Consider the following 27,827-nt stretch of genomic DNA (forward strand, 5'->3'; position numbering starts at 1 on the left):
GTGAAGGATATGAACAGACACTTCTCAAAAGAAGACATTTATGTGGCCAACAAACATATGAAAAAAAAGCTCGTCATCACTGGTCTTTAGAGAAATGCAAATCAAAAGCACAATGAGGCCGGGCGCGGTGGCTCAAGCCTGTAATCCCAGCACTTTGGGAGGCCGAGATGGGCGGATCACAAGGTCAGGAGATCGAGACCATCCTGGTTAACACGGTGAAACCCCGTCTCTACTAAAAAATACAAAAAACTAGCCAGGCGACGTGGTGGGCGCCTGTAGTCCCACCTACTTGGGAGGCTGAGGCAGGAGAATGGCTTAAACCCAGGAGGCGGAGCTTGCAGTGAGCTGAGATCCGGCCACTGCACTCCAGCCTGGGTGACAGAGCGAGACTCCGTCTCAAAAAAAAAAAAAAAAAAAAAAGCACAATGAGATACCGTCTCATGCCAGTTAGAAGGGTGATCATTAAAAAGTCAGGAAACAACAGATGCTGGAGAGGATGTGGAGAAATAGGAATGCGTTTACACTGTTGGTGGGAGTATAAATTAGTTCAGCCATTGTGGAAGACAGTGGGGCAATTCCTCAAGGATCTAGAACCAGAAATACCATTTGACCCAGCAGTTCCATTACTGGGTATATACACAAAGGATTATAAATCATTCTACTATAAAGACACATGCACACATACTGTTATTGCAGGACTATTTACAATAGCAAAGACTTGGAACCAACCCAAATGCCCATCAATGATAGACTGGATAAAGAAAATGGCATATATACACCATGGAATACTATGCAGCCATAAAAAAGAATGAGTTCATGTCCTTTGCAGGGACATGGAAGAAGCTAGAAACCATCATTCTCAGCAAACTAACATAGAAACAGAAAACCAAACAACAAATGTTCTCACTCATAAGTAGGAGTTGAACAATGAGAACATATGGACACAGGGAGGGGAATATCACACACTGGGGCCTGTCGAGGGGTGGGAGGTAAGGGAAGGGATAGCATTAGGAGATATACCTAATGCATGTGGAGCTTAAAACCTAGATGACAGGTTGAAGGGTGCAGCAAACCACCCTGGCACATGTGTACCTATGTAACAAACCCCCAAGTTCTGCACATGTATACAAGAACTAAAAGTATAATAATAATAAAAAGGACACATTAAAAAAGAAAACTATTGACCCATATCCCTGATGAACATTGATATATACCCAAAAGAAAGGAGATTAGTATATCAAAGAGATATTTGCATTCCCATGTTTATTGTGACACTATTCACAACAGCCAAGATTTGGAAGCAATCTAAGTGTCCATCAACAGATGAATGGATAAATAACATGTAGTACATATACATAATGGAGTACTATTCAATCACAAAAAAAGGATGAGATCTCGTCCTTTGGAAAAACATGTATTAGAACTGGAGAACATTATGTTAAGTCAAATAAGGCTGGCACAGAAAGACAAACTTCACATGTTCTCCCTCCTTTGTGGGAGCTAAAAATTAAAACAATTGAATACAGGGAGATAGACAGCAGAATGATGGTTACCAGAAGCTGGAAAGAATAGTGGAGGCATGAAGGGGAGAAGTGTGATGGTTAATGGGTATTAAAATATACCTAGATTGAATAAGATCTAGTATTTGATAGCACAACGGGTGACTACAGTCAACAATAATTTATTGTACATCTTAAAATAACTATTACTGAAATATTTGTAACACAAAGAAATGATAAATGCTTGAGATAATGGATACCCCATTTACCCTGATGTGATTATTATGTATGTATGTATGTATGTATGTATGTATGTATGTATGTATGTATGTATTTTTAAGACAGAGTCTCACTCTGTTGCCCAGGCTGGAGTGCAGTGGTGCAATCTTGGCTCATGGCAACCTCCGCCTCCCGGATTCAAGTGATTCTTCTGCCTCAGCCTCCTGAGTTGCTGGGAGTACAAACGCCCACCACCATGGCTGGCTAATTTTTGTATTTTGAGTAGAGATGGAGTTTTACCATCTTGGTCAGGCTGGTCTCTAAACCTGACCTCAAGCGATCTGCCGTTGGCCTCCCAAAGTGCTGGGATTACAGGCATGAGCCACTACGCCTGACCTCCTGACATGATTATTATGTATGGTATGTTTGTATCAAAGTATCTCATGTATTCCATAAATATATATGCCTACTATGTACCCATAAAAATTAAAAAGAAAATAATTGGTTATAAATTATAGGCTGAATCAGTCTGGATCCAATCTGGAGAGATAAATCACAAAATAGTTTGATCAGAGAGAGTTTAATATAAGGATTTATTAACTGTAATGCGACTGAAGTAATGAGGGATTGTCTAAAAACAAAGAAGTAAAAAGAATTCTAAATATAGGAATAGCAGCTATAAAAAGCAGCCACTCACTCCTAGGGCTAAGACAAAATATTCAAGGAAGAAAGCGGTAGAGCCTGACCAGTAAATGAAAAATAAATTAAAGATAATAATAAAGGAAGAGGGACTGCATGTCGAAATACCAGTCTTGTTATTTAAGATTGTCCCCATCCCTAACACTTGGGCAGAGTGAAGTCATGAGTCACTGGATTGCTGAGTTGTTGACCAACAGAACTTACTGAAACTGTACCTTCTAAGATGCCAAGTGTTGAAAATGGCTGTCTTGTGCATATCGTCTTTTTACCGCTGGCTGCTACCTAATGGGCCTTGGGCCTGGAATACTTCCTAATGGAGAGTCTTCCTAGCCTGTACCGGGTTTATTGCCTTGCATGGGATTACGTTTTCCTATTTTAGATACAATAGGTACTCCTTTGTTCTGTTTAAGCACATTTATCAGTGGCCCTCAGGCATGTCCCCAGATTTCTATATTTCACATCCCATTGGGGAGGTCAGGGTCTTTCTACCGTAGCAGAAAGTGAGGTGTATGCAGCTACACAACCCGTGTTGACTTAGAATGAATCCACTCTTCCTTTCCTCTTGCTGTAAATAAACACTGTACCACTTGAGCCTGGTGTAGCTATGGTCTGTTCTCCGTGGCCTCAAATCATGCATTGGTCTCTTCCCCGGGTAATGCTTACATGCCTTTTAACTTTGACCGCACAGTTTGGCCACTCAGTGAACAGTGTAACACCAGGCAAAGCTGTTGACAGAGGGTGTTTCAACAGAGGTGCTCTGCTACAAAACTACCCCAGGGTGTTATCTGGAAAAGCTGCTAGGCGGGGTGGCAATGGAGGGAGGGGGGCGGTGCTGCAGATGCCAAGTGCTAGAGAAGCCACCTGCACAATAGGACCAAATGGTGAAGTTGTGAGTACTGTATGATCCTGACACTGGGAAAATCGTCTGTACTGAAAACTTGACAAGCAAGCACAACAGAACCCAGTAGAAAGGCCCCTCCTCTTCAACACAGCATCTTCTACTGACAAAGTGTGACATCATTCCAACTGTCAAAGGAAAAATGTTTCAAGGGCAAATCTCCGCTTTTGCAGAGTGGGCAATAAAGAGTGGATTTGGAGTTGACAGACAATAAATTGATCATTAGCACATAAATAGTTGTTCTTTTATATCTAGAGTGAAGGCAAAATCCTATTATGCTGGATACTCTTGCTGGTTATTTAATCAGCTTTTTAACTTTTAAATAATTTGATAGACTTTACCGTAGAAAAAGGGCACAGATATTTGCTGCTGCTTGGGGTTGTGTGTGGATCCTGTTTTAGACCTATCATTCCAAACTGCCATCTTCATGCACTGTCAGAACATGGCTACACATGTGCATTGTGGGTCATCCGCCAGAGCTTCAACTGTCATCTTCAATAGGTAGCTTATTGTTGTAATAACATGCATCTTTTTTTTCCCTTCCTTCCTCCCTTCCTTCTAAAAAGCAATCTTTGAATTCCTGATATGGTACACATGCATTTTTATATGCTTGCTGTAGATAAACAACATAGTTAGGGAAGGGGACAATTTTAAATAAAGTGGTCAGGGAAGGCTTTACTAAGTAGGTAACATTCAGAGATCTGGTATCTCTAGGGGAAAAGTGCTCCAGGTAGAGGGAACAGCAGGGGTGAAGAGAGACCTTGCTTATGTGTTTTCAAGGAACAGCAAAGAGGCCAAGGGGTTTGAAGCAGAGAGAGGGAGAAAGCAGTCAGCAATGAAGTCAAAGATATAACAGCCTGTTTGCATGAGGGTGGGAGGCGCGTGCCTCACTATGTACAAATTATCTCAATGCAGTAATGGCTAGAATGTAGGGTAATTTAATCTGACAGTAATTCAGCATCTTCTCTTAACTTAAATAAGGTGTTCTATTGAATTTTCATTGCCAATTTGTCCACAGTGATGCCAATTATAAACTCTTACTTTAGGTTTTCTTTTTTGTTTTTTGAGACAGAGTCTCGCTCTGTCACCCAGACTGGAGTGCAGTGGCGCAATCTCAGTTCACTGCAACCTCTGCCTCCCAGGTTCAAGCAATTCTCCTGCCTCAGCCTCCCAAGTAGCTGGGACTACAGGCATGTGCCACCACACCCAGCTAATTTTTTTTTTTTTTTTTTTTTTTTTTTTTGTATTTTTAGTAGAGCCAGGGTTTCACCGTATTGGTCAGGCTGCTCTTGAACTCCTGACCTCGTGATCCGCCTACCTTGGCCTCCCAAAATGCTGAGATTACAGGTGTGACCACCGCACCCAGCCGACTTTTCATTTCTTGAAGAGACTGGAACAACAAATCTTCATAGATCTAAACTAACTTACATTTTAAAATATAAAATTGTGTGTCTTGCCAACAGATTTTTTTTTTTTTTTTTTTTTTTTTTTTTTTTTTTTTTTTTTTTGAGACAGAGTCTCACTCTGTCACCTAGAAGTGCGGTGGTGCTATCTCGGCTCACTGCAACCTCCGCCTCCCAGGGTCAAGCGATTCTTCTACCTCAGCCTCCGAGAAGCTGGGATTACAGGCACCCACCACCATGCCCGGGTAATTTTTGTATTTTTAGTAATGGGGTTTTGCCATATTGGCCAGGCTGGTCTTGAACTCCTGGCCTCAAGTGATCTACCTCCTTGGCCTCCCAAAATGTTGGGATTACAGGCATAAGCCACCGCACCTGGCCACCAACAGATTTTTTAACCCAGAATTTGACAGTAAATAAGTGTTACATCTTTTAAAACAAACACCTTCAAAGAAATATATTAATGGAGAAATATTAAACATACCATTTTTATTAAAGTATATCAACACCTAGAAACAATAAAGGGTACATGATGAATATGTACAAAAATAAGTAACTCAAAGCTTTACTTGAAATAGAAAAGTCTAACTATAAGTTATTTTTTAAGTGTACATCAATGGAAACAAACCATAAATTTGCTGATTATAATGCCATTTTATGTATTGCAAGAATATACAGCTTCAAAGTCTTCTGGTTTAAATTCCTAAATAACTACAGGGTAACTAAATATGTTCAGGATCCTTCAGGCACAAAACTCAACTATTTAGAGTCACTTGGAACAAATAAGTAATCATGCCACATTTCTGTTGTTTTTAAATTTATCATGGTTTTGCTTATAAATGTATTGACTCATTGGGTTAACTCTGTAAGGTTATAAGATGATATCTGATTTATACTTGCTATATTTATGACTATCTATATACATTTGAACAATCTGAGTTACAAATAATCATGCTGACAAATTCGGGTTTCCCCACTACCCATGAAATACTCAGAGTCTAAGCCGAAAAAAAAAATCCATATTCATACATTTTAATCAAGGTTCAGTGGGGAAGAAGGGAAGAAAAAGTAAAACTGCAAACAAAATGTTAAATACTATACTCCATTTCCTTTGAAATATTTGTTTTTGAATTACTATATTGGTCTAAATGTTGCCTCCAAAAATCTAAGAAAAATATTGTTTGGGTTTTCCAAAAATCTATATACTTCTTGAGTTTTTGATTCAAATTTTATGTAATCAGAAACCAATTTTAAAGCACAAAATTAGAAAACCATTTAAAAATTATTAACTTCAATTAATCTCAGATAAATAGAATTGTATTGTATGCTCCACTGCCTTTGTTCTACTCATCTTTTTCAGTTTGTTGTTTAAAGCCTCTATATTTGTTTCCAATGATTAAACAGACATACTGTTTTCATTTTCCCTTTCCTTTAAAAAATGGCAGAATAATCTATTTAAAAACAAAGAGGCAAAAACTCCTTGAAATATTTTTCCTCTCCTTTAAAACGGACCTATGGGGGGAGCGGGGAGGGATTGCATTGGGGAGTTATACATGATATAAATGATGAATTGATGGGTGCTGACGAGTTGATGGGTGCAGCACACCAACATGGCACAAATATACATATGTAACAAACCTGCACGTTATGCACATGTACCCTAGAACTTAAAGTATAATAATAATAATAATAAAAAAACGGACCTATATTTGGTGTACATATCTTTAAGTTTACAATATGTGAGAAAGAGGATCGTAATGATAAAGATCCTTTTTAAAAATAACTCGGAATGACAGTGATTTATCTCCATGGGAAGTGCAATAAACATATTGTATAGTATATATGACCTTATGTTTTACTTGGTGCCCCTAAAAGACTGAATTATATTCATTGATCTATTTTTAATACAGTGAACTACAATTTAAGATTTAAACAAACTTGAGGCTCAAAGCACTTCTGTAGAAGATACAAAAGATAAATGTTTGAATCTTACCCAGATCACTACAAGCAACAACTAAGTATATAAACCACAGACATAAATAATACACAATCCAGGCCAGGTGCAGTGGCTCACACCGTAATCCCAGCACTTTGGGAGACCAAAGCGGGTGGATCACTTGTGGTCATGAGTTCAAGACCAGCCTGACCAGCATGGTTAAACCCCATCTCTACCAAAAAAAATACAAAATTAGCTGGGCATGGTGGCACATGTCTGTAATCCCGGCTACTTGGGAGGCTAATGCAGGAGAATTGCTTGAAGCTGGGAGGCAGAGGTTGCAGTGAGCCAAGATCATGCCACTGCACTCCAGCAGTAAGAGCAAAACTCTGTCTCAAATAATAATAATAATATCATTAAGAGCAAAACTCCATCTCAAATAACAATAATAATACATGATCCATTATTAACAAATTCCATCAAGGCTTCATGTGACATTTAATGGCTGAAAACTAAACAGGACTCAGCAAAATAAAATGTATTTAAATACATGCTTTCTTGTGAAAGAAGGCTCATCCAGTGATACTGACCATAGAGAGAAACTATACATCACTCTCATATTTAAGAGCGTTCTGCCTGCCTTGGTTGGCTTCAAAGAACTCACTGTAGGTTGATTATATTTAGACTGGTTCTCAGCAGAAGCAAAGAGTTCATAACATCACAAGTGATGGTATCTTGTCAGGGTGTAAGCAATCTCAAAACATAACTTGCATTTATCACTTCTACTTTTTGCTCATGACAGCACATGAAAGCCTGCCTTCTCAAATGCACAGATGTGCTCAATATGCACTTTCCATCTATGCTTGCTCTCTATAATGTATATTTAAGAAGAGCTCAAGACTTTTAAAAATAAAATCTACATGGCAATGATATCTTCTAAGTCATGAAAAACTATTTGGAAACTATCAGGCCAGGCATGGTGGCTGACGCTTGTAATCCTAGCACTTGGGAGGCTGAGGCGGGAGTTTGAGATCAGCCTGGACAACATGGCAAGACTCCTGTCTCTACAAAAAAAAAAAAAAAAAAAATTAGACAGAGGTGGTGGTGCACAGCTGTAGTCTCAGTCACTCAGAAGACTGAGGTGGGAGGATTGCTTGAGCCCCAGAGGTAGAGGCTGCAGTGCATTGTGTTCATGCCACTCCACCCTAGTCTGGGTGACAGAGCAAGACCCTGTCTCGAAAAAAAAAGAAAAGAAATTGTCCTAATCAATTAATTTTAAGTATACCTTATTCTGAAGAAAAAATCAAAATCTTTAAGCAAATTTACAATGTACAGAGCTCAGTCCTGCAAATACGGAGACATTAAAGAGAAAAGAACCTATTCAAAGGCCAAAGATAAAACTGTAAATGACTGTGGGTTTCCTAAAAGTATATTTAAAGTTTCTTACAAAACCATAACCCTTCTCCCCTAAAAAATATGTTCTCTGGTAGAATACTGAGGTAGAAAACAGGCCAATGAACAATGATCTTGCAGTATCAAACATTTTCTCAAACAATTATGACATAGGATCAAAAAACAGAATGCTAGGCACCCAAGATAAAAAGCACAAAATGTAAGAGAATAGATCACCTATTCAAAGAACCAAAGCTCACAAGAATATATGAGAGAACATCTATACATTAAAAAAAAAAAGAAGAAAGAAAGAAAGAAAATCAGATAATAGAATTGAAAAAACCAAAATGAGGCTGGACGCAGTGGCTCACGCCTGTAATCCCAGCATTTAGGAAGGCCAAGGTGGGTGGGTCACCTGAGGTCCGGAGTTCAAGACCGGCCTGGCCTACATGGTGAAACTCCGTCTCTACTAAAAATACAAAAATCAGCCAGGCATGGTGGCAGGCACCTATAATCCCAGTTACTTGGGAGACTGAGGCAGGAGAATCGCTTGAACGCAGGAGGCAGAGGTTGCAGTGAGCCGAGATTGTGCCATTGCACTCCAACCTAGGTGACAACAGCCAAATTATATCTCAAATAAAAAAAAAAAAGAAGAAGAAGAGAAGAAGAAGAAGAGGAGGAGGAGGAGGAGGAGGAGGAGGAGGAGGAGGAGGAGGAGAAGAAGAAGAAGAAGAAGAAGAAGAAGAAGAAGAAGAAGAAGAAGAAGAAGAAGAAGAAGAAGAAGAAGAAGAAGAGGAAGAGGAAGAGGAAGAGGAAGAAGGGGAGGAGGAGGAAGAGGAAGAAACGAAAAGTGTATATTTTTCATAAGAGAACACAGGAATTTTGTGAATATTGTAGCCACTATATAAATATTGTATAAACCTTCAGATATTGGTTATCTCTTTTGGGAGATTTAAGGTATTCATTTTTAATCTTGAAAAGATTCTTTAAAAAGAAATTTACTTCCCTCTGAAATAGTAAGTTAAGTAGCACTTCAAGCTTTTCCTTCATAAAAACAGTTGCTGGAACAGAAAAATAGGCTTATTAATTAAATGATTCTCTCCATGCTCTAAATATACATTTTAAATGTAAACCTTTTTCTTCTACAGAAAGCAATGATTACTAATACTTTGTTGTTTTCCCTTAGCAATTTAAAAAAGCATTTAATCACACATTATAATAACAAAGAGAAAGTAATGACATTTGAAATTTACTTATACAGTAGGTCAGGACATTCAAGTTGACCTCCATTTATGCATAAAAAAGGCAAGAGAAAAAAGGGAGTTTTGCTAGTCTACTCTCCAAAGAAGGGAAAAGATGGCTATAGAAGCTAGTTCAGAAACTACAGTTGTCCATTGTCTGCTATAATGCAACTCAAGAACTGTTCTCCTGTATTCTGTCACACTTATTGCTTTCTTTGCCCTCTTGATATGTACGAAGCTGCTCCATGAAGCCAGAATTTGGACATATGGAAGGTCTTGCATTTTTCACCAAAGAAAAAGCACTGGTAAATGAGGTTTGTTCAGAATTCATCAGGAAGCCTATTACAATTGCAGCAGCCCTGGAAACTCCTGCATTACAATGAACAAGAACCACTCCATCCTACAAAAAAAAAAAAAAAATCTTCATTATTCATTTGAGAAAGGTTATTAAATCAATTGCACATTCTTATATTACTTGAAATAATAAATATTCAGTTTTGTCGATTTATTTGATTCAACTTATTTGATTACTGAAATAAAATTCATTACCCACAACAAATGGAAACTCAATCAATCAATCAGTTAACCTATACCTCCCTTACCTACTAACCCATGATTGAAATGCTTTAATGATGTTTGGAATTCATGAAACAGTATCTTTCATTAAACTAAAGTAATCCAGTAAAGAACACATTAAAACCTAACAAATTAGTAGCCAAATGTATCAGTAAACACAAAAACCTAATAACTTCAAATGTATCAGTAAAGTACACATGAAAACCTAACAACTTAGTAGCCAAATGTTTCGGTAAAGTATACATAAAACCTAACAACTTAGTAGACAAGTGTATATAAATAAGAAAAAAACCACAGGAAATATATGTGGAAACACAAAATAAAATCATAACTATAAACTAAACAGAAAGCCAGAAATATTCCAGAGTATACTTAGTGTTCTCATAAATAAGCTAGTGTCAGTGGCTTGCAAATCTGTTTAAATAATCAGCAAGGAAAAAATTTTCTACCCTTGGACATATTTTATTCTGGCAGGAAGTTACTTAAAAATATTTAAACTTTTGAGGTAGTAAAATGTGACACAAATAGTTTATAACAATGTGAAGTGGAAAAGGTAATCAGACACCAGCATGAGGTCAATAAATGAAAAAACGTTTCAGGTAACTTGCAAATGATACTTTCCAAGTGAAAAGAGACACAGCGCAAGACCAATGCTGACGGGGGCAATATTGTATTAATAATGAATGTGATAGATCTGATGGGACAGCATTGATACAGCTTGGCCCATCTGAAGCCTTTAAAAAGTTAATGATCCGGCCGGGCGCGGTGGCTCAAGCCTGTAATCCCAGCACTTTGGGAGGCCGAGACGGGTGGATCGCGAGGTCAGGAGATCGAGACCAACCTAGCTAACACGGCGAAACCCCGTCTCTACTAAAAAATACAAAAAACTAGCCGGGCGAGTTGGCGGGCGCCTGTAGTCCCAGCTACTTGGGAGGCTGAGGCAGGAGAATGGTGTAAACCTGAGAGGCGGAGCTTGCAGTGAGCTGAGATCCGGCCACTGCACTCCAGCCTGGGCGACAGCGCGAGACTCCGTCTCAAAAAAAAAAAAAAAAAAAGTTAATGATCGAAATGAAACGTGATGAACCGTGAGCATACCCTCCAGAATTAGACATTTTAGTTACTTCATTTCCTGATTCTTTATTTGGTACAACACAAAAAAAGATGAGAGCAGGAGGAAAAAACAATATGCTACCAAAAACCCTCTACCCAGAGCACATATTAACAATACTACTGTTATGACTCATCAGATTATTTTACTTCTGCAAGGCAGTTTTCTGGCTCATACATCTGTTGCAAAACTCCTTTCCTTGATCTGCTGTAACAAATTTGCAAGTGCATCTCTTTTCAAGAAAGCCAAATTTTTAATAACAAAATCAGTTAACATTTTGAAAATCCTCATATAAAAAAGGACAATATCAATTGCTTTCTTTTTTCACATCTTACATTACTATGGGATATACTGTTTTCTATAGATATTTATGACTCCTTTTCAAACTTCAACAGTTTCTATATAAGAAAAGCAAAACACAAATATTCACTATACACCTTGGGAACTTTTCTCATTTTGTAGCAATAGCCCATTTTTACAAAACTTAAGATGTTTAAAAATTATATTAAGGTAACTGATGAAAATTATTAATGAACTTCATTTAGCATAAAACAAATTAATTAGATACTCCAAAGAAACTTGCAATCATAAGCTTAATAAGCAAGAGATACCCTTCAATGTCACTTTTAATATTTCCTGCTTATATACTAGTCGGCTTTACTTTATGATCCATACATAGGCTTTTGAACATGAAACTAGTTTTATTTTCAGTCTTACACAATGTGCATCCAATTTTAGCTAATGTTTTAAAGTGATATTATTTTCTTCTTCTTTCTACTTTATATAATAGCTGTTTTTCTACAACTTTTCAATTTACCTACTTTCTACCTTTTGATTATTCGTTAGGTATCATATTGTCCTTGAAAGTATTTCCAGAGAAATTATTGGCTTTATATCCCTTTTTCAGAGCTCAAAACAGTAACAAACAATTTATAAAGCATTTTTTTTTCTTTGCATTTGCTGTTGTCCTATGCCTAGAAGACCTTTGCTCTTCTTGGTACAGCTAATTCTGACTTCTGTTCTAAGACTGCCTCTTTCCAAGTGAAATGAGGGCAGGAGGAATGTCTTGGCCATCTTTGTATGCCTAGTAGTTAGTGCAATTCTTGGCATATAGTAGGTATTCCATAACTGTTTGCTAAGTGAATAAATTTGTTCTGCATTTCTGAAAGGAAAGTGTTCTTTCAAAAATTCAAAATCACCATTTTGCTATGGGCAAGTAGTAACTTATGGGCAGACAGTAATTATGCTATGTTATTTCCATTTCACAGAGTTGTCTTTGTTCTTGTGCCGTTACAGTTTTCAACTAGATTGCAAGCTCCTGGAGGGCAGCAATGTGTATCCCTCACATCTTCTCAGAATAAGTAATTAATATTCCTTAACAGTACCTGAGCCAAGCCCAGGTGTTTTCCCTTATATTTAACTTCCATTAAAACTTTAGCATCTCCAGGCACGGTGGCTCACACCTGTAATCCCAGCACTTTGGGAAGCTGAGGCAGGTGGATCACAGGTCAGGAGTTCGAGACCAGCCTGGCCAACATGGTGAAACCCCATCTCTACTAAAAATACAAAAATTAGCTGGGCATGGTGGTGGGTGCTTGTAATCCCAGCTATTTGGGAGGCTGATGCAGGAGAATCGGTTGAACTCAGGAGGCAGAGGTTGCAGTGAGCTGAGATCGTGCCACTGCACTCCACCCTGGTTGGTGAGTGAGACTCTGTCTCAAAAAAAACAAAAACAAAAACAAAAACAAAAAAAACCTTGGGCATAAGCACTACTCATAATAGCAAAGACACGGAACATGGAATCAACTCAATGCCGATCAATGATAGTCTGTATAATGAAAATGTGATATATATATACCCCATGGAATACTATGCAGCCATAAAAGGAATGAGATCATGTCCTTTGCAGGGACATAGATGGAGTTGGAAGCCATTATGCTTAGCAAACTGACACAGGAACAGAAAACCAAACACCGCATGTCTCACTTATAGGTGGAAGCTGAACAATGTGAACACATAGACACATGGAAGGGAACAACACAAACTGGGGGCCTGTCAGGGTGGGGTGGGGTAGGAGGAAGGAGAGCATCAGGAAAAATAACTAATGCATTCTGGGCTTAATACCTAGGTGATGGGTTGATAGGTGCAGCAAATCCCCATGGCACACATTTACCAATGTAACAAATCTGCACATCCTGTACATATGCCCCAGAACTTAAAAAAAACCTTGGGTATAATGTGATAGTCTGCAAGTGCCTGACAGCCACCTATGATGAAATAAGAATTCTGCAGTGGAATGAAAATCAATTGTCACTAAAAATATACTCCTTAGTTCAGCGTTTGGGTGGGGTGGGGGAGTAGCCAAAATCTCTCAAAGAACTAAGCAATGTCTTGGTTTATATTGAGGCACAACCTTCTCATCCTGCAGAGATATGGTAGCAAACCGGACAACACTATGAGGAGCACAGGTCACAACAGTCCACTCATGACTATCCACAGTAGTAGAGGTGAATGCAAATATGACAAATACAAAAAAAGTGATGGGTAGACTGCTTTGAAACAAACTGGAAGACATAAGGCAAGAGAATAGGGTCTGGCAGCAGGGAACCTAAGGCTGTTTCACGCAGACTTCCTAGAACTAAATTCAAAGGAAAACCCTAACTTTCCAGACCTAAGTAACAAAAGGACCAGAGGGCTACTGCCTTTGTAAACCCCCCACCTTTTCTGCATGCAGATGGGAAATTTGCTGTCCACAACCAATCATACTGACTGCAGGCCAAGTCGTCGTTTGCATAGAAGCGTAACTTTGTAACTTCACCCTAGCCTCTCATTGGTTGCTTTTTGCAACCAATCAGATGTTTGCACAGGAGCCTGACCTTTGTAACTTCACTTCAGCCTCTGGTTGGCTGCTTTCTCTAACCAATCAGACTGACCGCAGGATACCACTTCCTTTACATGAGGTGAGCATGAAGTGGCCATTGGGAAACTTCTAGCGGATATTTGGACCCAAGAAGTTTCTGTATCCTGTCCCTTGGGCCGCTGCTTGGGCCTGCTCCCAAACTGTGGAGTGCGCTTTCGCTTTTAATAAATCCCTGCTTTCACTCTTTTGTTGCTTCATTCTTTCTTGCTTTGATGGGCATTCTGTCCAATTCTTTGTTCAAAACGCCAAGAACCTGGACAACTTGCAGTCATGACCCTTTATTGGTAACAGAAGCATCTAAAAAAGTGAATTTAGGTACTTATTGAGACCCATAATGTTTCTCTAACGAACTTTTACTTATATTGAACAAAAAACTACAAACAGCTTACATGTCTCACAGTAGGAAATAAGATAAATTATAGAATCACCAACTACCAGAATACTGTGCAAAAATTTAAAATGATTTGAATCATTAAGTATAAAAAGCAGGCTATACAGAGGGGACCAGGGCCGGAGATGGGACCAGGAAGGAACTGAGGACCAAGAAGTGCAAATATCAGTATCCAGGACCAGAGTGGCTGTCCGAAGGTCCCGATCTCACGTGTGATGTCACCCTGTCAGCCCTCCCCTCCTGAGCAGGGATCCAAGAATGTGCCAAGAGTCCTGCTGGCCTCAGCCAGGTGGGCCTGTACATAGGGTCCATGTGCAATAGGGAGGGACATCTTCCATTTTTTGCTGCCCCCTCCCAGCCCACTGTCTGGGGCAGGGGGAGAAGGTATTTTCAAGATAAAGCACAGGTACCACAAATGAAAGTCATGAAGCTGCAAAAAAAAAAAAAAAAAAAAAAAAAAAGGCAGGCTATAAAAGAATATAAACTGTATGATACTATTTTTATAAAAATAAATATACAGGTCTAGAAAAATATATCAAAATGCTAACAATGGTTATATCTAAGTGTGGCAGTATCTTAATTTTTTCCATTTTTTTCTACAAAGAACATGGACTACTTACATCATGTTTTTAAAATCGCATCTTATAAATAACAAACATGAAATATCAAATATACATTGTCATACTTTGTACCTTTTGCACGTAAAAACAGGGGACAAATAAATTTAGTTTCTAAAAGGACTCTGGGCTATAGAAGTTACCATTACGGTTCCTCTCAGGTGTATTTCTGTCCCTTTAAGCATAAAGGAAGGACAGAGAAACCAAACAGAGTTTTGCAAGTACAGAGGGAAATGAGGAAAGACTTGGGAAATGGAAACCATTCCATTTGGGGATGGTATGTAAAAAGATAAAAACAACAAACTAGGCCTAGAAAGGTAGTTTTGAAACATGTAATTCACTGAGTAATTAAATTTAACAATATTTGAATATAAAATAGACAAATGGATGAATAAATCTTTTCTAAAACAAATGAAAAAAATTCAAGAATTCTATTGCTACAACTAAATATATATTTCCAGGCATGATGGCTCATGCCTATAATCCCAGCACTTTGGGAGGCTGAGGCAGGTGGATCAATTAACATCAGGCACTTGAGACCATCCTGGCCAACATGGCAAAACCCCATCTCTACTAAAAACAGAAATTAACCAGGCATGGTGGCACGCACCTGTAATCCCAGCTACTAGGGAAGCTGAGGCAGGAGAATCACTTGAGCCCAGGAGGCGGAGTTGCAGCAAGCTGAGATTGTGTCAATGCACTGAGTTTTCAGGGCAGGTACATACTGGCTGAGGTTAGGATCCCAGTATAAAACATAAGGCTTGAGAGGGTAGAACATATTGCTGAAATCTAATTCATCTTATCAGAAACATTTTCTGCAACTCCTCAGATTCTCGTGGTGCCGCCATCTCACAGACCCTCTCAGCACACTCCACCTCAGCTACCACCTCCATGGCTGACTGCTCTCCCCTTAGGTCCATTCACTTTTGCCTGTCAAAGAAGGAGCTCTTCTTCAATGGTGTCCACAGCATAGACAGGCATACTCTGAGTCCTGGATTTTCTATTTCTCAACTTGGTTGAAAAGTTGTATTATAGGGTGTTAGATTTGGCTTTGAGATGGCCGCTGAAGGAGTGGAATATTATAACCCAGAATTGTGGGGCTGGTTATATCCCCACTGGCAAACTTGGACCAATGGGAAACAGAAGCTGACAGGAAGCCAGGCAGATAAATTCTCTCTCCTTCCTCCCTCCCAGAATGGGTTGAGGTGCAGTTTCTTTGTACTGCCTGTCCAGAGATATTTTGGGTGGTAGAGTAGCTACACCTCCTGAATAGCCAATAGTCAGCTCACTGTGCAATGAGCCCAGCAGGGTAAACGTATCACTTTGTATTCCTTCTCTTCCCACCTTGAATCACTTTCCTTTCTTGCCACTCTCACTGCCTAGAGATTGTACCTCTCAAATTAATCATCAGCTCTAAATCCTCATCTCAAGCTTTGTTTTTAGGAAACCCAAACTAAAATCCACTCTAATTTACTGGCCCAAATTAAGGCAAATTTTATTTTTAAATTCATTTAAAATTCCACACTTATTAGAATATTCAATCTCTTGCTTTTCTTTCTAGATAGTATTACCCCGTCTAATCTTTACTTGAAACATTTACATCTCTTCTAATGTTAATATGAATATGGATGATATCTACACTTTCCCATCTCTGGCATATTCTACATCTCCTTAGAGAAGGAGCTAATACAGAAACATCATTTTTATTTTTAAAACTATTAACTCACACACTGGAATGTTACAATCCAGAGCCTGTGAAGTTTTTCACAAGAAAACAGAATGGCCAATACTAGGCTTTGAATTAGAAAACCTCTTCCTTGGCCAGGTGCGGTGGCTCACGCCTGTAATCCTAGCACTTTGGAAGGCCCAGGCGGGCGGTCTGCCTGAGCTCAGGAATTCGAGACCAGCCTGGGCAATACAGTGAAACCCCGTCTCTATTAAAATACAAAAAATTAGCCAGGTGTGGTGGTGTGCACCTGTAGTCCCAGCTACTTGGCAGGCTGAGGCAGGAGAATCACTTGAACCCGGGAGGTGGAGGTTGCAGTGAGCCGGAGTTTGCAGTGTGCCGAGATCATGCCACTGTACTCCAGCTGGCGACAGAGCGAGACTCCGTCTCAAAAAAAAAAAAAAAAAAAAACACAAAAAACAAACAAACAAAAACCCTCTTCCTTTGCTTCCATTCAAATATAGTCATGCATCATTTAACAGTGGTGATACATTCTGAGAAATGTGTTGTTAGGCAGTTTCTTCATGCTGTAAACATCATAGAGTGTATTCACACAAACTAGAATGGTATGGCCTATTGCTCCAAGGCTACAAACCTGTTCAGCATGTTACTGTACTAACTTGTAGGCAACTGTAACACAACGGTATGTATTTGTGTATCTAAACATACCTAAACATAGAAAAGGTATGGTAAAAATACATTATTATAATCTTATGGAACCACCATCATATATGCAGTCCAAACATCATTATGCAGTGCATGACTGTATCTGCTATTAAAGTTGATGAACAGTAGAATTGAATAGTTTTATATTTTCCAGGTAGTCTAGTAGGAAGGTAAGTAGAACAGTGCTAGGCACCTAAGGCATTCAATAAGTATTACCAAATGAAAGGAAAGAAAGGAGAGAGGGAGAGAAATTGGGAAGGAGAGAAGGTAGAAGGGAGAGAAGGTAGGCCAGAGTTCAATTAAACCTGATTGTAATCTTCTCATTGTTAGGTGTTCCAGAAGAGTTATTTCTCTCTGTAAATGCTTCTACTTTCCCACCTACGTATCTTACATAAAATCTGTGTGAATTATTTGCTGACTAAAAATGACGCCATTTCAAGGAATAATTATTGATAACAGCCAACCTAGAAACTTTGCCTGTCAGAATGTTGACTTGAATCCAGTAACAAGATTGAAGTACTATATGGCATTGGCTATTGGTCTTCTAACTTCAGAAAACCAACAGACAGCTTATGATCAGCATTTTCATACAATCTAAGAAAAGCAATGCACATTTAGTCCTTAGAGTGCCTTAAAATTTTACTGCTAAAAATGCAATTTCACAATAACTATTTCATTCATTAAAATGAAATGCATGTTAATCATCATAAATACACTAACAAGTCTAGAGCAGTCTCTGTTTTACAGTCCCCCTGAATATCTTGCAGACTGGTCAGAGGTCAGGTGCTATAAACCCTCAAAGGAAATCTAACTACATGTTTACAGACAAAAACTCAGTAAGTAGAGGATTTTTATCTCTGAACATTTCTCAGTAAGGCATGGGAAAATGAGAAACTGAATTAATGTTAAAACTAAGTATCTCATTGAAAAAAGAGCAATTAACCAAATAATTGTAGGAAATAATGAAACATTGTTAGAAGGGAAATTTCATAATGGTTTTTTAGAGATTCATTATAAAAAGAATAAAGATTGGGTAATGGATCCATACTTTCAAATTTCTGCTTCTGAAGAACTATGGATCAAAACAAAACTCACCTTTCTTTTTGCTTCTTCAATAAATTCAAAACATTCTGGAAAATAAGACAGGATGTTGGTTTCAGGCAAATCCAATATAGAAATGCTTTTATATGTAAAGTCACTGAGGAAAGCATTTTCAACTCCATATGCAACATTAAGAATATGAGTCACCTTAAAGAGAAAGAAAAAAGATGATTTTTAAAAATCCCATGAATTAGGTTATCTAAAAAGAGACTGGGGTGTTGTGTTGATATCTATAACAAGAAAGGTAAAAAATTTAAATGCGACTCACTTGATTGACAATACTTCTTCAACCCACACCAGAGGTGCTCCTTCTACTATGTGTTCTCTCTCTCTCCCCCCCCACCCTTTTTTTTAACTTATTATTATCATCATGTAGAGACAGGGTCTCTTTCTGTCACCCAGGCTGGAGTGCAAAGATGCAATCATAGGTCACTGCAATCTTGAACTCCTGGGCTCAGGTGATCCTCCCTCCTCAGCCTCCCAAGTCGCTGGGACTACAGGAGTGTACCACCATGCCCAGCTAATTTTGTTTTTTTTCAGAGAGGGGTCTCGCTTTTTTTGCCCAGGCTGGTCTTGAACGCCTGGCCTCAAGTGACATTCCCACTTCCGCCTCCCACAGTGCTGGGATTACAGGCGTGAGCCACCACACCTGGCCTATATATTCTCATAGCCCTGGACTTGCCCTATTACAGCTCATACCACTTAGAGATTGTTTGTCTCTTTCATTGCACTAGAAACTACACGAAGGTAGGGACCATGTTTAACTTAGTGTTATAAGCAAATGAGCAGTGAGTTTAGCAGAAAATGCTTAAAATCTTTGTTGAATTAATCTGTGAATATCCATATAAAAAACTTAAATAGGAGAAGTATATCAGTAGTACACAACTTCCCTTTCAAGAATTATTTCCCTATTTTCCTTCATATTCTTTACTTAATAAAATGGTTCTTCAGGATGACTGCACATTAGAGTCACCTGATGAACTCTTAAAAACTATCAATACCACAGGGTCTCATACCCAGAGATTCTGATGAACTAATCTGGCTGAAAAGTAAGGGGAGGTGTGGTTGTAAAAAATTTTCTTTCAGGTGGTACATTTGAGCAACCTCCTCCTCTTCCATCTATGTATTTGAGCTCCTTTTCCTAGAGTCCACCAAACATGTGGAAGAAAGCCATGTAGAAAGTCCATTAAGATAATCCAGAGGCTGAGAATCACTTGAACCCAGGAGGTGAAGGTTACAGTGAGCCACGGTCATGCAACTGTGCTCCAGCCTGAGCAACAGAGCGAGACTCCATCTCAAAAAAAAAAAAAAAAAAAGAAAAAAAGAAAAAAAAACTAACAACTTTGTCCACATCTGTACTTCCCCTCTGCCTTCTGATTACAATGAATGATATGCTCATGCATCTTCAATAAGGCTCATTCCAGAATCTGTGCTTGGAGTCACAGTGCTTCCTACTTTCTTGGCATCTCCCTACAGTCATAATTCTTGCTTTTCTGTATCTTCAATTTCTTCTTCTACCATCAGCCTTAAAACATGCTGAAAGCTCTCCTATCCCCCTCCTCACCTATAGCTCCTCTCTCTCTTTTTTTTCCCCTTGCCATCACTTCCTCACTTCTCAATCTTTTGCAATACGGCTTTGGCCTCCAATTCAAATGAAACTGTTTCCACCAAATGCACTAACAACCTCTCTGTCACCAAGTCCCATGAACATAATTTAGGCCTAATCGTACTTAAACTTCTGCAGCATCTGACATTGCTGACTCTCTCCTCCCTAAAACACTATTCTCTTTGGCTTCCACAACACCACCTTTTTGTTTTACCTTCTTTTGGCCTCTTTTAGATCCTCCTTTCCCACTGCAGACTCTTCTTCCTTTGATCATTCCACATAGGGTGATATTCCTCAATTTATCAGTTCTATGATAAGATTCTGTTATAGGCCCTCTTCTCTCTTACTTTATACTTTTCCCCCAGGCAGCTTCATCTATTCTAATGATTTCAGTAACTATTTAAAAGCTGAAGATTCCTAAATCTATATTCACCTCTATTCTGAACTTCAAACCCTACATATCCACCCACCAAGATGATCCACATCACCCAAAATCTAACATGTTCAAAACTGAGCACACTGTTTTTCCTTCAAAGCCTGTTCCTTCTACGCTGTTTTCAATCTCATGGAACAATAACCTTACTTAGTTACCAAAGGAAGTGAGACATCAGCCTTGACTCCTCCTTCTCCCTTAGCCCCACTCCCTATTCTGCCTCATAAGTAATCAAATTGTAAGAATTCTACCCCCTAAAAAACCCCTCACATCTATGTAATTCTATCTCCACTACATCTTAATCTCAGCCACTGTCATCTTTTCCTTAGATTACTGCAATAGCTTTATAACCAGTTTCCCCATCTCTCACTTGAGCAACCCTCCAATGGATTTTCCACACTGCTTCTAATGAAAAATCTTTCTAAACTGCAAATTTGAGCCTGTTACATCTCTGGGTAACTTCTCAGTGGCTTTCCACAGTCTTTTGGATCAAGTCCAAACAACTAACTCTGGCTTACATGGCTTTTTGTGATCTGGCTCATGCTTACCTCTCTCTCTGGTCTGGTCTCTTAGTGCCCTTCTTTCTCACACTCTCTATTCCAGGGTCACTGAACTTTTCTGTCCCTGAAAGCATCAGCCTTTCTCTTGCTTCTTGGCCTTCACACATATCATTTATTCTGTATGAACACTTTTCTTCCTTTTTTTTTTTTTTTTGAGATAGAGTCTTGCTTTGTCACCCAGTCTGGAATACAGTAGCAAAATCATAGCACACTGTAATCTCGAACTCCTGGGGTCAACCAATCCTCCTGCCTTGGTCTCCAAAAGCACTGAGATTACAGGCTGTCTACTCCTTTCCCAGCCTCTTCAGAGAAATACTTCAATATCACTTCCTCCAGGAAGTCTCCCCTGACTCACCTATCCCCCCAAAAACAAACCAAACCAAACATGGGTTAAGAGCATCATCTCCTATGCACTTCTATAGCACCCTGCACTTCCCCATCAAAGCACACAAATGCTGTTCTGTAGCTGCTTGTCTGTCTTCCCTGTCTGCCCCTTAGGTCATAGGCATCAAGTGAACAAGAATCTCTTACACTCCTTCAACTACAGTAATTCCATGACCTGAAACAGTGCTCAACAAAATGGTAGAGGGCTAAAAATTCTTTTGAGTAAATATGTAATAAATCACATCAGTTGTATGGAGTAGAGTGGCTGGAAATGGCATTACAGAAGAAGTGGTATGTGAGTTGGGACTTAAGGCATGGGCAGCTCTTAAACAAATAGAGATGAGGGAAAGCCTATCCCACACAGAGAAACTCCATAAACACAGGCAAGAAAGACATGCCTCCAAGGTCAGGTTCATAAGGGTACATGAAAGAGATCAAGAAGAATGTAAAACTGGAAAGATAGATCATAGATCAACATATTCGAATTCTGTGCCAATTATTTTTCAACTCTATTAAAATGATAGCCAAAATGTTACCAAGTAAACTCCATAATGTACCAAAGATGCACCAATACAGTTTTTCCTAAATAAAACAACTAAAATATTCTGTGTATATGGTGCCAGATTTAAAGCATTTTTTTACCTTGTTCTTTTTCAGGGTATCCAAATCATGAGCAGCGTCTTGTGACCCTAGAAAAAATAAATGATACCATCTTGAACATAAATATAATCATCTTGACCTTTTATATAAATTTGTACAGCAATTCCGTTATTAAAAAAAAAGACAAACAACTTGGAAGGACCTTAGTCCAACTTTCTGAAGGGCAATTTGATAAGAGTCATCCTATATAAACTCTTGGACTCTGAAATCCTACTTCTAAAAATTTGTCCTAAAAGTTACAGATGTTGCAAAGATTAGCTATAAGAATGTTCACCATAGTATTGTTTGTAATATAAATAAAACAAAAACAAAAGAACACCAAAAGCCCAATAGCTGTTGCATTAAATAAAAAATGGTACAATTGTGTCGTGAAATACATACAGCCATTACCACCATTAGAAATAAGAAACGTAAGCCTGAACAACATTGTGAGACCCTCTCTATAGAAAAAAGATTTTTTTTTAATTAGCCAGGCATGGTAGTGTGTGCCTGTATTCCCAGGTATTCAGAAGGCTAAGGCAGGAGGCTCCCTTGAACCTAGGAATTTGGGGTTATAGTAAGCTATGGTTATGCCACTGCACTCCAGCCTGGGTGACACAGCAAGAAGAAGAAACAAAAGGAAAAGGAAAAGAGAAGAAGGAGAAAGGGAGGGAGGGAGGAATGGAGGGAAGGAGAAAGGAAGGAGGAAAAGGAAGGGAAGGAAAAGAAAGAAAGAGAGGGAGAGAGAGAAAGAAGAAATGTGGTAAAATATTTATAGCACGGAAACATGTTCTTGGCCAGAAGTGGTGGCTCCTGCCTATAATCCCAGCACTTTGGGAGGTTCGGACAGATGGATCACTTGAGGTCAGGAATTCAAAACCAGACTGGCCAACATGACAAAACCCCATCTCTACTAAAAATACAAAAATTAGCTGGGTGTGGTTGGTGCACACCTGTAATCCCAGCTACTCAGGAGGCTGAGGCATGAGAATTGCTTGAACCTGGGAGGCGGAGGTCGCAGTGAGCCAAGATCGTGCCATTGCACTCCAGCCTGGATGACAGAGCAAGACTCCATCTCAGGAAAAAAAAAAAAAGGACAGACAGAAAAATGTTATCAATATATCTGGTGATAAAAGCAGGTTACAAAATACCATCATCCATTTTTATAACAACAAAAAATATGTATGTGCTTAAAAAATGGACAGGAAGTATATGTAGAACAAAATGTTAATAGTAGGGTTGCAGGTGATTTTTTTTCTTCTTTATGCTCATTCTGACTTTTTACAATAAACATCTCTTTATTTTGTAACTTAAAAAAGGATATTACAAAAACCATACACCCACAAGACGACTTCGTGCCAGCTGGTTTGGGAACACCCAGTAGCTTAGAGCAAATGCTGTTGGCCTGCAGGATCCCACCCACACTCCATGTACCACTAGGGCTGTGCCCTTCTACAATCTTTCTGTCACAGCCAGCTTCCCAGATCTCCCACACTAGGAAACTGGCTCTAGTTAATAAGCAAGTTCATATGGAGAATAACTAGTTCAAATAAAGTGAGTTTCACAGTTTAAAGACGTCAAGCATTTTACTTTCCTGAATTAGGTTCTATTTCATAAACTTTTTTTTTTAAGTTACCTATCTGGGAATTCAGCCAACTTTTTAAATGTGATTTTAGGTAGCAGAAAGGCCAGCAAGTATGCTGTTTGGCCAATATCCTCTTGATAATACCAAGCTTACAGGTTCCTTACTGAACTCACATTCAGCTTTATTCTACTCAAAAGTTAGCCTATCAAAATATTAACATTTGTTAAAGCTGAATGGTGTATACATAATGGTCTATTAGTTTCTGTAATTTTCTACAAATTTGAAATACTTCATTTTTTTTAAAATTCTGTTTTGTAATGTAGAAAGCCCTAACCAACTCCAGGGGAAAAAATAGGTTCAAATAATTGAAACTTGGCAGTTTAGTCAGGCGCAGTGGCTCATGCCTATAATCCCAGAACTCTGGGAGGCCAATGCAGGCAGACTGCTTAAGCCCAGGAGTTCAAGACCAGCTTGGGCAACATGGTAAAAACACATCTCTACAAAAAGTACAAAAAATTACCCAGGGATGGTGGTGTGCACCTGTAGTCGCAGCTATTCAGAGGCTGAGGTGGGAGGATCACTGGAGCCTGGAAGGTGGAGGTTGCAGTGAGCCAAGATCATTTCACTGCACTCCACTCTGGATTTATTTTCAGACCCTATCTCAAAATAAATAAATAAATAAATAATAAATATCTATCTGTCTATAATATATAATTTTCAAAGCCTAGGACAAAAATGCTATCTAAAATCTTTCATCCATTCTTTAAATGGTTCGAGGGCCTATGTAATTTTTTTTTTTTTTTTTTTTTTTTTTTTTTTTTTTTTGGAGACGGAGTCTCGCTCTGTCGCCCAGGCTGGAGTGCAGTGGCCGGATCTCAGCTCACTGCAAGCTCCGCCTCCGGGGTTTTACGCCATTCTCCTGCCTCAGCCTCCCGAGTAGCTGGGACTACAGGCGCCCGCCACCTCGCCCGGCTAGTTTTTTTTTTTTGTATTTTTTAGTAGAGACGGGGTTTCACCATGTTAGCCAGGATGGTCTCGATCTCCTGACCTCGTGATCCGCCCGTCTCGGCCTCCCAAAGTGCTGGGATTATGTAATATTTTTTAAATGCAGTCATTTTTTAGAGTTTATAAACTAAAAAAGATTACATTTTTACAACTCTTTGTTTTCTTTATTTACTACCAAAACCAAAAGTTGTTTGGCATGCAATGCTCGGAAGAAGCTGTGTTGCTTTGAGGAGGTGAAGGAAGCTCTTAGAACCAACCTGCAAACAACCCCAGTCTCCCAGACATAAACTAAGTCTGGTCAGAAACAACTCTTTCAACATTCACGTAGAAGAAGTGTAGGTGGAACCACCCACGGGTCCTTCAGGAATGAGGCACTTGTAATTAGGCAGAAAAAGGTGCGCTTTCAGAAGAGGGGAAGTTGTTCCTGATGAAAGTATTCCATTTCCTGGTCCAGAGAGAAGACCTTCTTAGGGCTAGTTTCAGAAGTTCCTCCCAGGACTCTCCCACTATCCTGGGGAGGTTCCCAACCCCTATCTCAGAACACTACCTTGATCAGTTCACTTTGGGTAAGTCCACAAATAATAATAACAGTAATAAGCAAAGTTCATGAAGACCCTAAATTGGTGAATGATATATGAAAATTCTACCATAATTATTCCAAGCCATGATTACTACAGTGGAAGCCAAAATAACTGAAAAACGTGAAAACTGAAAAACGTGCCAGGGCATATTTTCTTTCCTAGATATGGTGAGCAAGGCCTAGGTGAACTTTTCAGATTACCTAAATAACTCAGTTTTTTACTGTAAATGTCACAAGAATATGGTATAATTTTTCACGGGGCTGCAGAAACTAGAGACATTTATTTGGTGAATTTAAAGATAGCCTATGTAACAATTCATATAATATTTAATAACATATGTATACTGCAATTGATTTGTATCAAAAACCTTTTACAACAACCACCACCTCAGGAGGATCCTATGACATAAGCAGATACTGTTACTTCATCTTTACAGATGGCTTTTTGGAGGACTAGAAGGGATAAATGGCTTGCACCAGCTAACCTAGTAAATTAGAGGCAGAGCAGGACTGAAAACTTGGTCTATGTGAGGCAGCCTCATATAACAATGGACAGCAGGAGTCCATCAGACTTGGGCTTGCTGCCTAGCTCTGTTATTTACTAGGTGTGTTACCTTGTGTAAATGACTTCACCAACTTTAAATCCTGGTTTCTATTTGTAAAACAAAGCTGATAATCCCTACTTCACAGGATTCTGCAAAGAAATGAGACACTAGGTGAACTATACCTGGGCTATTTGTCAGTCTTCTCTGTATTCAAGAATGCCTTCGCAGCATAGTGACAAGTCATTTAGTCTTTCCGAGTCTTAATTTCTCTATTCGTAAACAGAAATAATTCAGACGTACTTGAAAACATTCTTGACTATTTTTTTAAGAACACCATACCATATTCTTGCCAAATTAACAAGTTTGTACTTTTATAACCTTGCTTCATTTGCTATTTGTGAACTATGCTTGTATAGGGACTCAGTATTTCCATAATGCAAAATAAATCATAAAATCTTCAGACTCATAGCTATAAAATAAAAGATCTCCTTCTCTTAAACACTCCAAAAACAGACACCATGAACAGACGTGGCCACAGGAGGCATGTATTCCGCACGGTTTGTAAGAGCTGTGCAGGCCAGCAAGCACAGGACTATTTCAAGTATTAACTTTTCTATAACTTTAACCATTGTCACTTGTAGTTCTGCCTGATACATTCTTTTTTTTTTTTTTAAGCTGTATCTTTTATGATCCAAGAAAACACAACATCAATGTGTTATTCTCCAGAGAAGTTAGAGAAACAGGAAGAAAGCTTTGCTAAAATTCAAATATGCGGTGCCAAGTGCTACTAGAATAGCATCTATGCTTCTTATGGGTACACTGTGAGGCAGAAACGGCTGTAGCTGGCTAATGGAAGTTCCGTATCCAAAAAAGGAAACAGTTCAGCTTTTCGGCAGGATAGCTGATAATACAGACTATTACGCATAAAGGGGGAAAATGAGAACATAATCTGGCCAAAAGTACTCAATGATTTAGTGGCAAGTCGATATACTCACCTAGGAGCAACCATGGCTTAATAACGCCAACCTGCAGGTCCGAGCTAAGGTCCTGCACATAACCACAACTACCCCCACTGCTCGGCTCTACTTCTTCCACAACATGAATTCTGGCATCTTTCCATGTTTCTATAATTTTCTTTCCAGTTAGCGTTGTCACCCTGGTGCATTGCTTCCTGAGATTATCCCGGGAGAATGCTTTAATTTCCTGGTTAAGGGAGTGCATTACATGAGCAGAGGCTGGGAACAAATACAAACAAATCCAGCAGGCACAGAGAAGGGCTGAACTGCCAGTCCCTTACGGCCCAGGTAACAAAGACAGCCTCAGAGGTGCTCGCCCATCTAGGTAACAGCAGCAGCCACAGGCCGAGAGACCGAGTCGTCCAGCTCCGTTTCTCCCAGCGATGCAATGTAAGGCGAAATTTGATTGGTCATTGAGACACAAGTGCCAATTGGATGCTGTTTCTTCTTCCTGTCAGCCAGAAATCTGCATTTTCCCGAAAAGCTCAAGGGATCCACTGGGGGAGACTTCTTATTGTTGCTGTTTAAATTTAGCTTTATAATACACGCAGAATGGTAAAATATAAGACTTCGTTGGAGAAAGGGATGACATGTCCTCGTTCTTTAAAGGCAGTGATTTTCTGATATATTCTGTTGGTGTCACTTACGGCAGTGACTATAGACGATCCGTGCTGACCTATGTATCGCTATCGCTTGAATGAGACAAGCGGAGTCACCTTGCAAATCACCCTATGTCCCAAAGCCTTTCCTGCCCGTCTGCTTTTAGGCTAGTCCAGGAGGGCTAGAGCGGACGTTGTTTCTCGCTTCCTGTATCCTTCACACATTCTCCTTTTGCTGTTAATGCAAGAGGAACGTTTACTAGATAAAGTTGTTTTGCATATTTGTGAGGAAACAATTTAAATAAACTGGGAAAAAAGATATCTTTTTAAAATTTATGCTCATATATGTAGACAGACAAGAGCTTAAAATTTATGTATTTTCTGACTTTCAGCCTACATTTTCATTTCATACAGTAAATATACATCCTAAAGAAGAATTACAGCAAGTCCCTCCATATGAAGTATTAAGAAAATCAATTGTGTAAG

The 27,827-nt window shown here is 39.1% G+C and overlaps 1 protein-coding gene across 2 annotated transcripts; it reads right to left on the reverse strand.

The window, feature by feature from the left end:
- Positions 1-8,869: 8,869 nt before the first annotated feature.
- DUSP19 (dual specificity phosphatase 19) lies at positions 8,870-27,324 on the reverse strand. Of its 2 annotated transcripts, none has more exons than XM_010357176.2 (4): positions 26,722-27,324; positions 22,015-22,061; positions 18,384-18,536; positions 8,870-9,684 (listed from the first exon to the last, which is right to left on the reverse strand). In XM_010357176.2, exons 1-4 carry the CDS (start codon positions 26,945-26,947, stop codon positions 9,457-9,459), a joined length of 654 nt encoding a protein of 217 aa, XP_010355478.1. In that variant the 5' UTR covers positions 26,948-27,324; the 3' UTR covers positions 8,870-9,456. The 2 variants fall into 2 exon arrangements, with proteins under 2 accessions (XP_010355478.1, XP_030772556.1); XM_030916696.1 differs by having other exon boundaries at positions 9,219-9,684; positions 18,384-18,418; positions 26,722-27,121.
- Positions 27,325-27,827: the final 503 nt, after the last annotated feature.

The sequence above is a fragment of the Rhinopithecus roxellana genome, chromosome 14 (assembly GCF_007565055.1).
Source record: "Rhinopithecus roxellana isolate Shanxi Qingling chromosome 14, ASM756505v1, whole genome shotgun sequence".
NCBI classification, from domain to species: Eukaryota; Metazoa; Chordata; class Mammalia; order Primates; family Cercopithecidae; genus Rhinopithecus; species Rhinopithecus roxellana.

Excerpts from the sequence above, each read along its gene's own strand:
- DUSP19 (XM_010357176.2), bottom strand. The coding sequence starts at position 26,947 with ATGCACTCCCTTAACCAGGAAATTAAAGCATTCTCCCGGGATAATCTC. Across the intron at positions 22,062-26,721 it reads TAAGCCATGGTTGCTCCTAG|GGTCACAAGACGCTGCTCAT; the intron begins GTGAGTATATCG and ends TATTTTTTCTAG. Across the intron at positions 18,537-22,014 it reads ATACCCTGAAAAAGAACAAG|GTGACTCATATTCTTAATGT; the intron begins GTAAAAAAATGC and ends TTTCTCTTTAAG.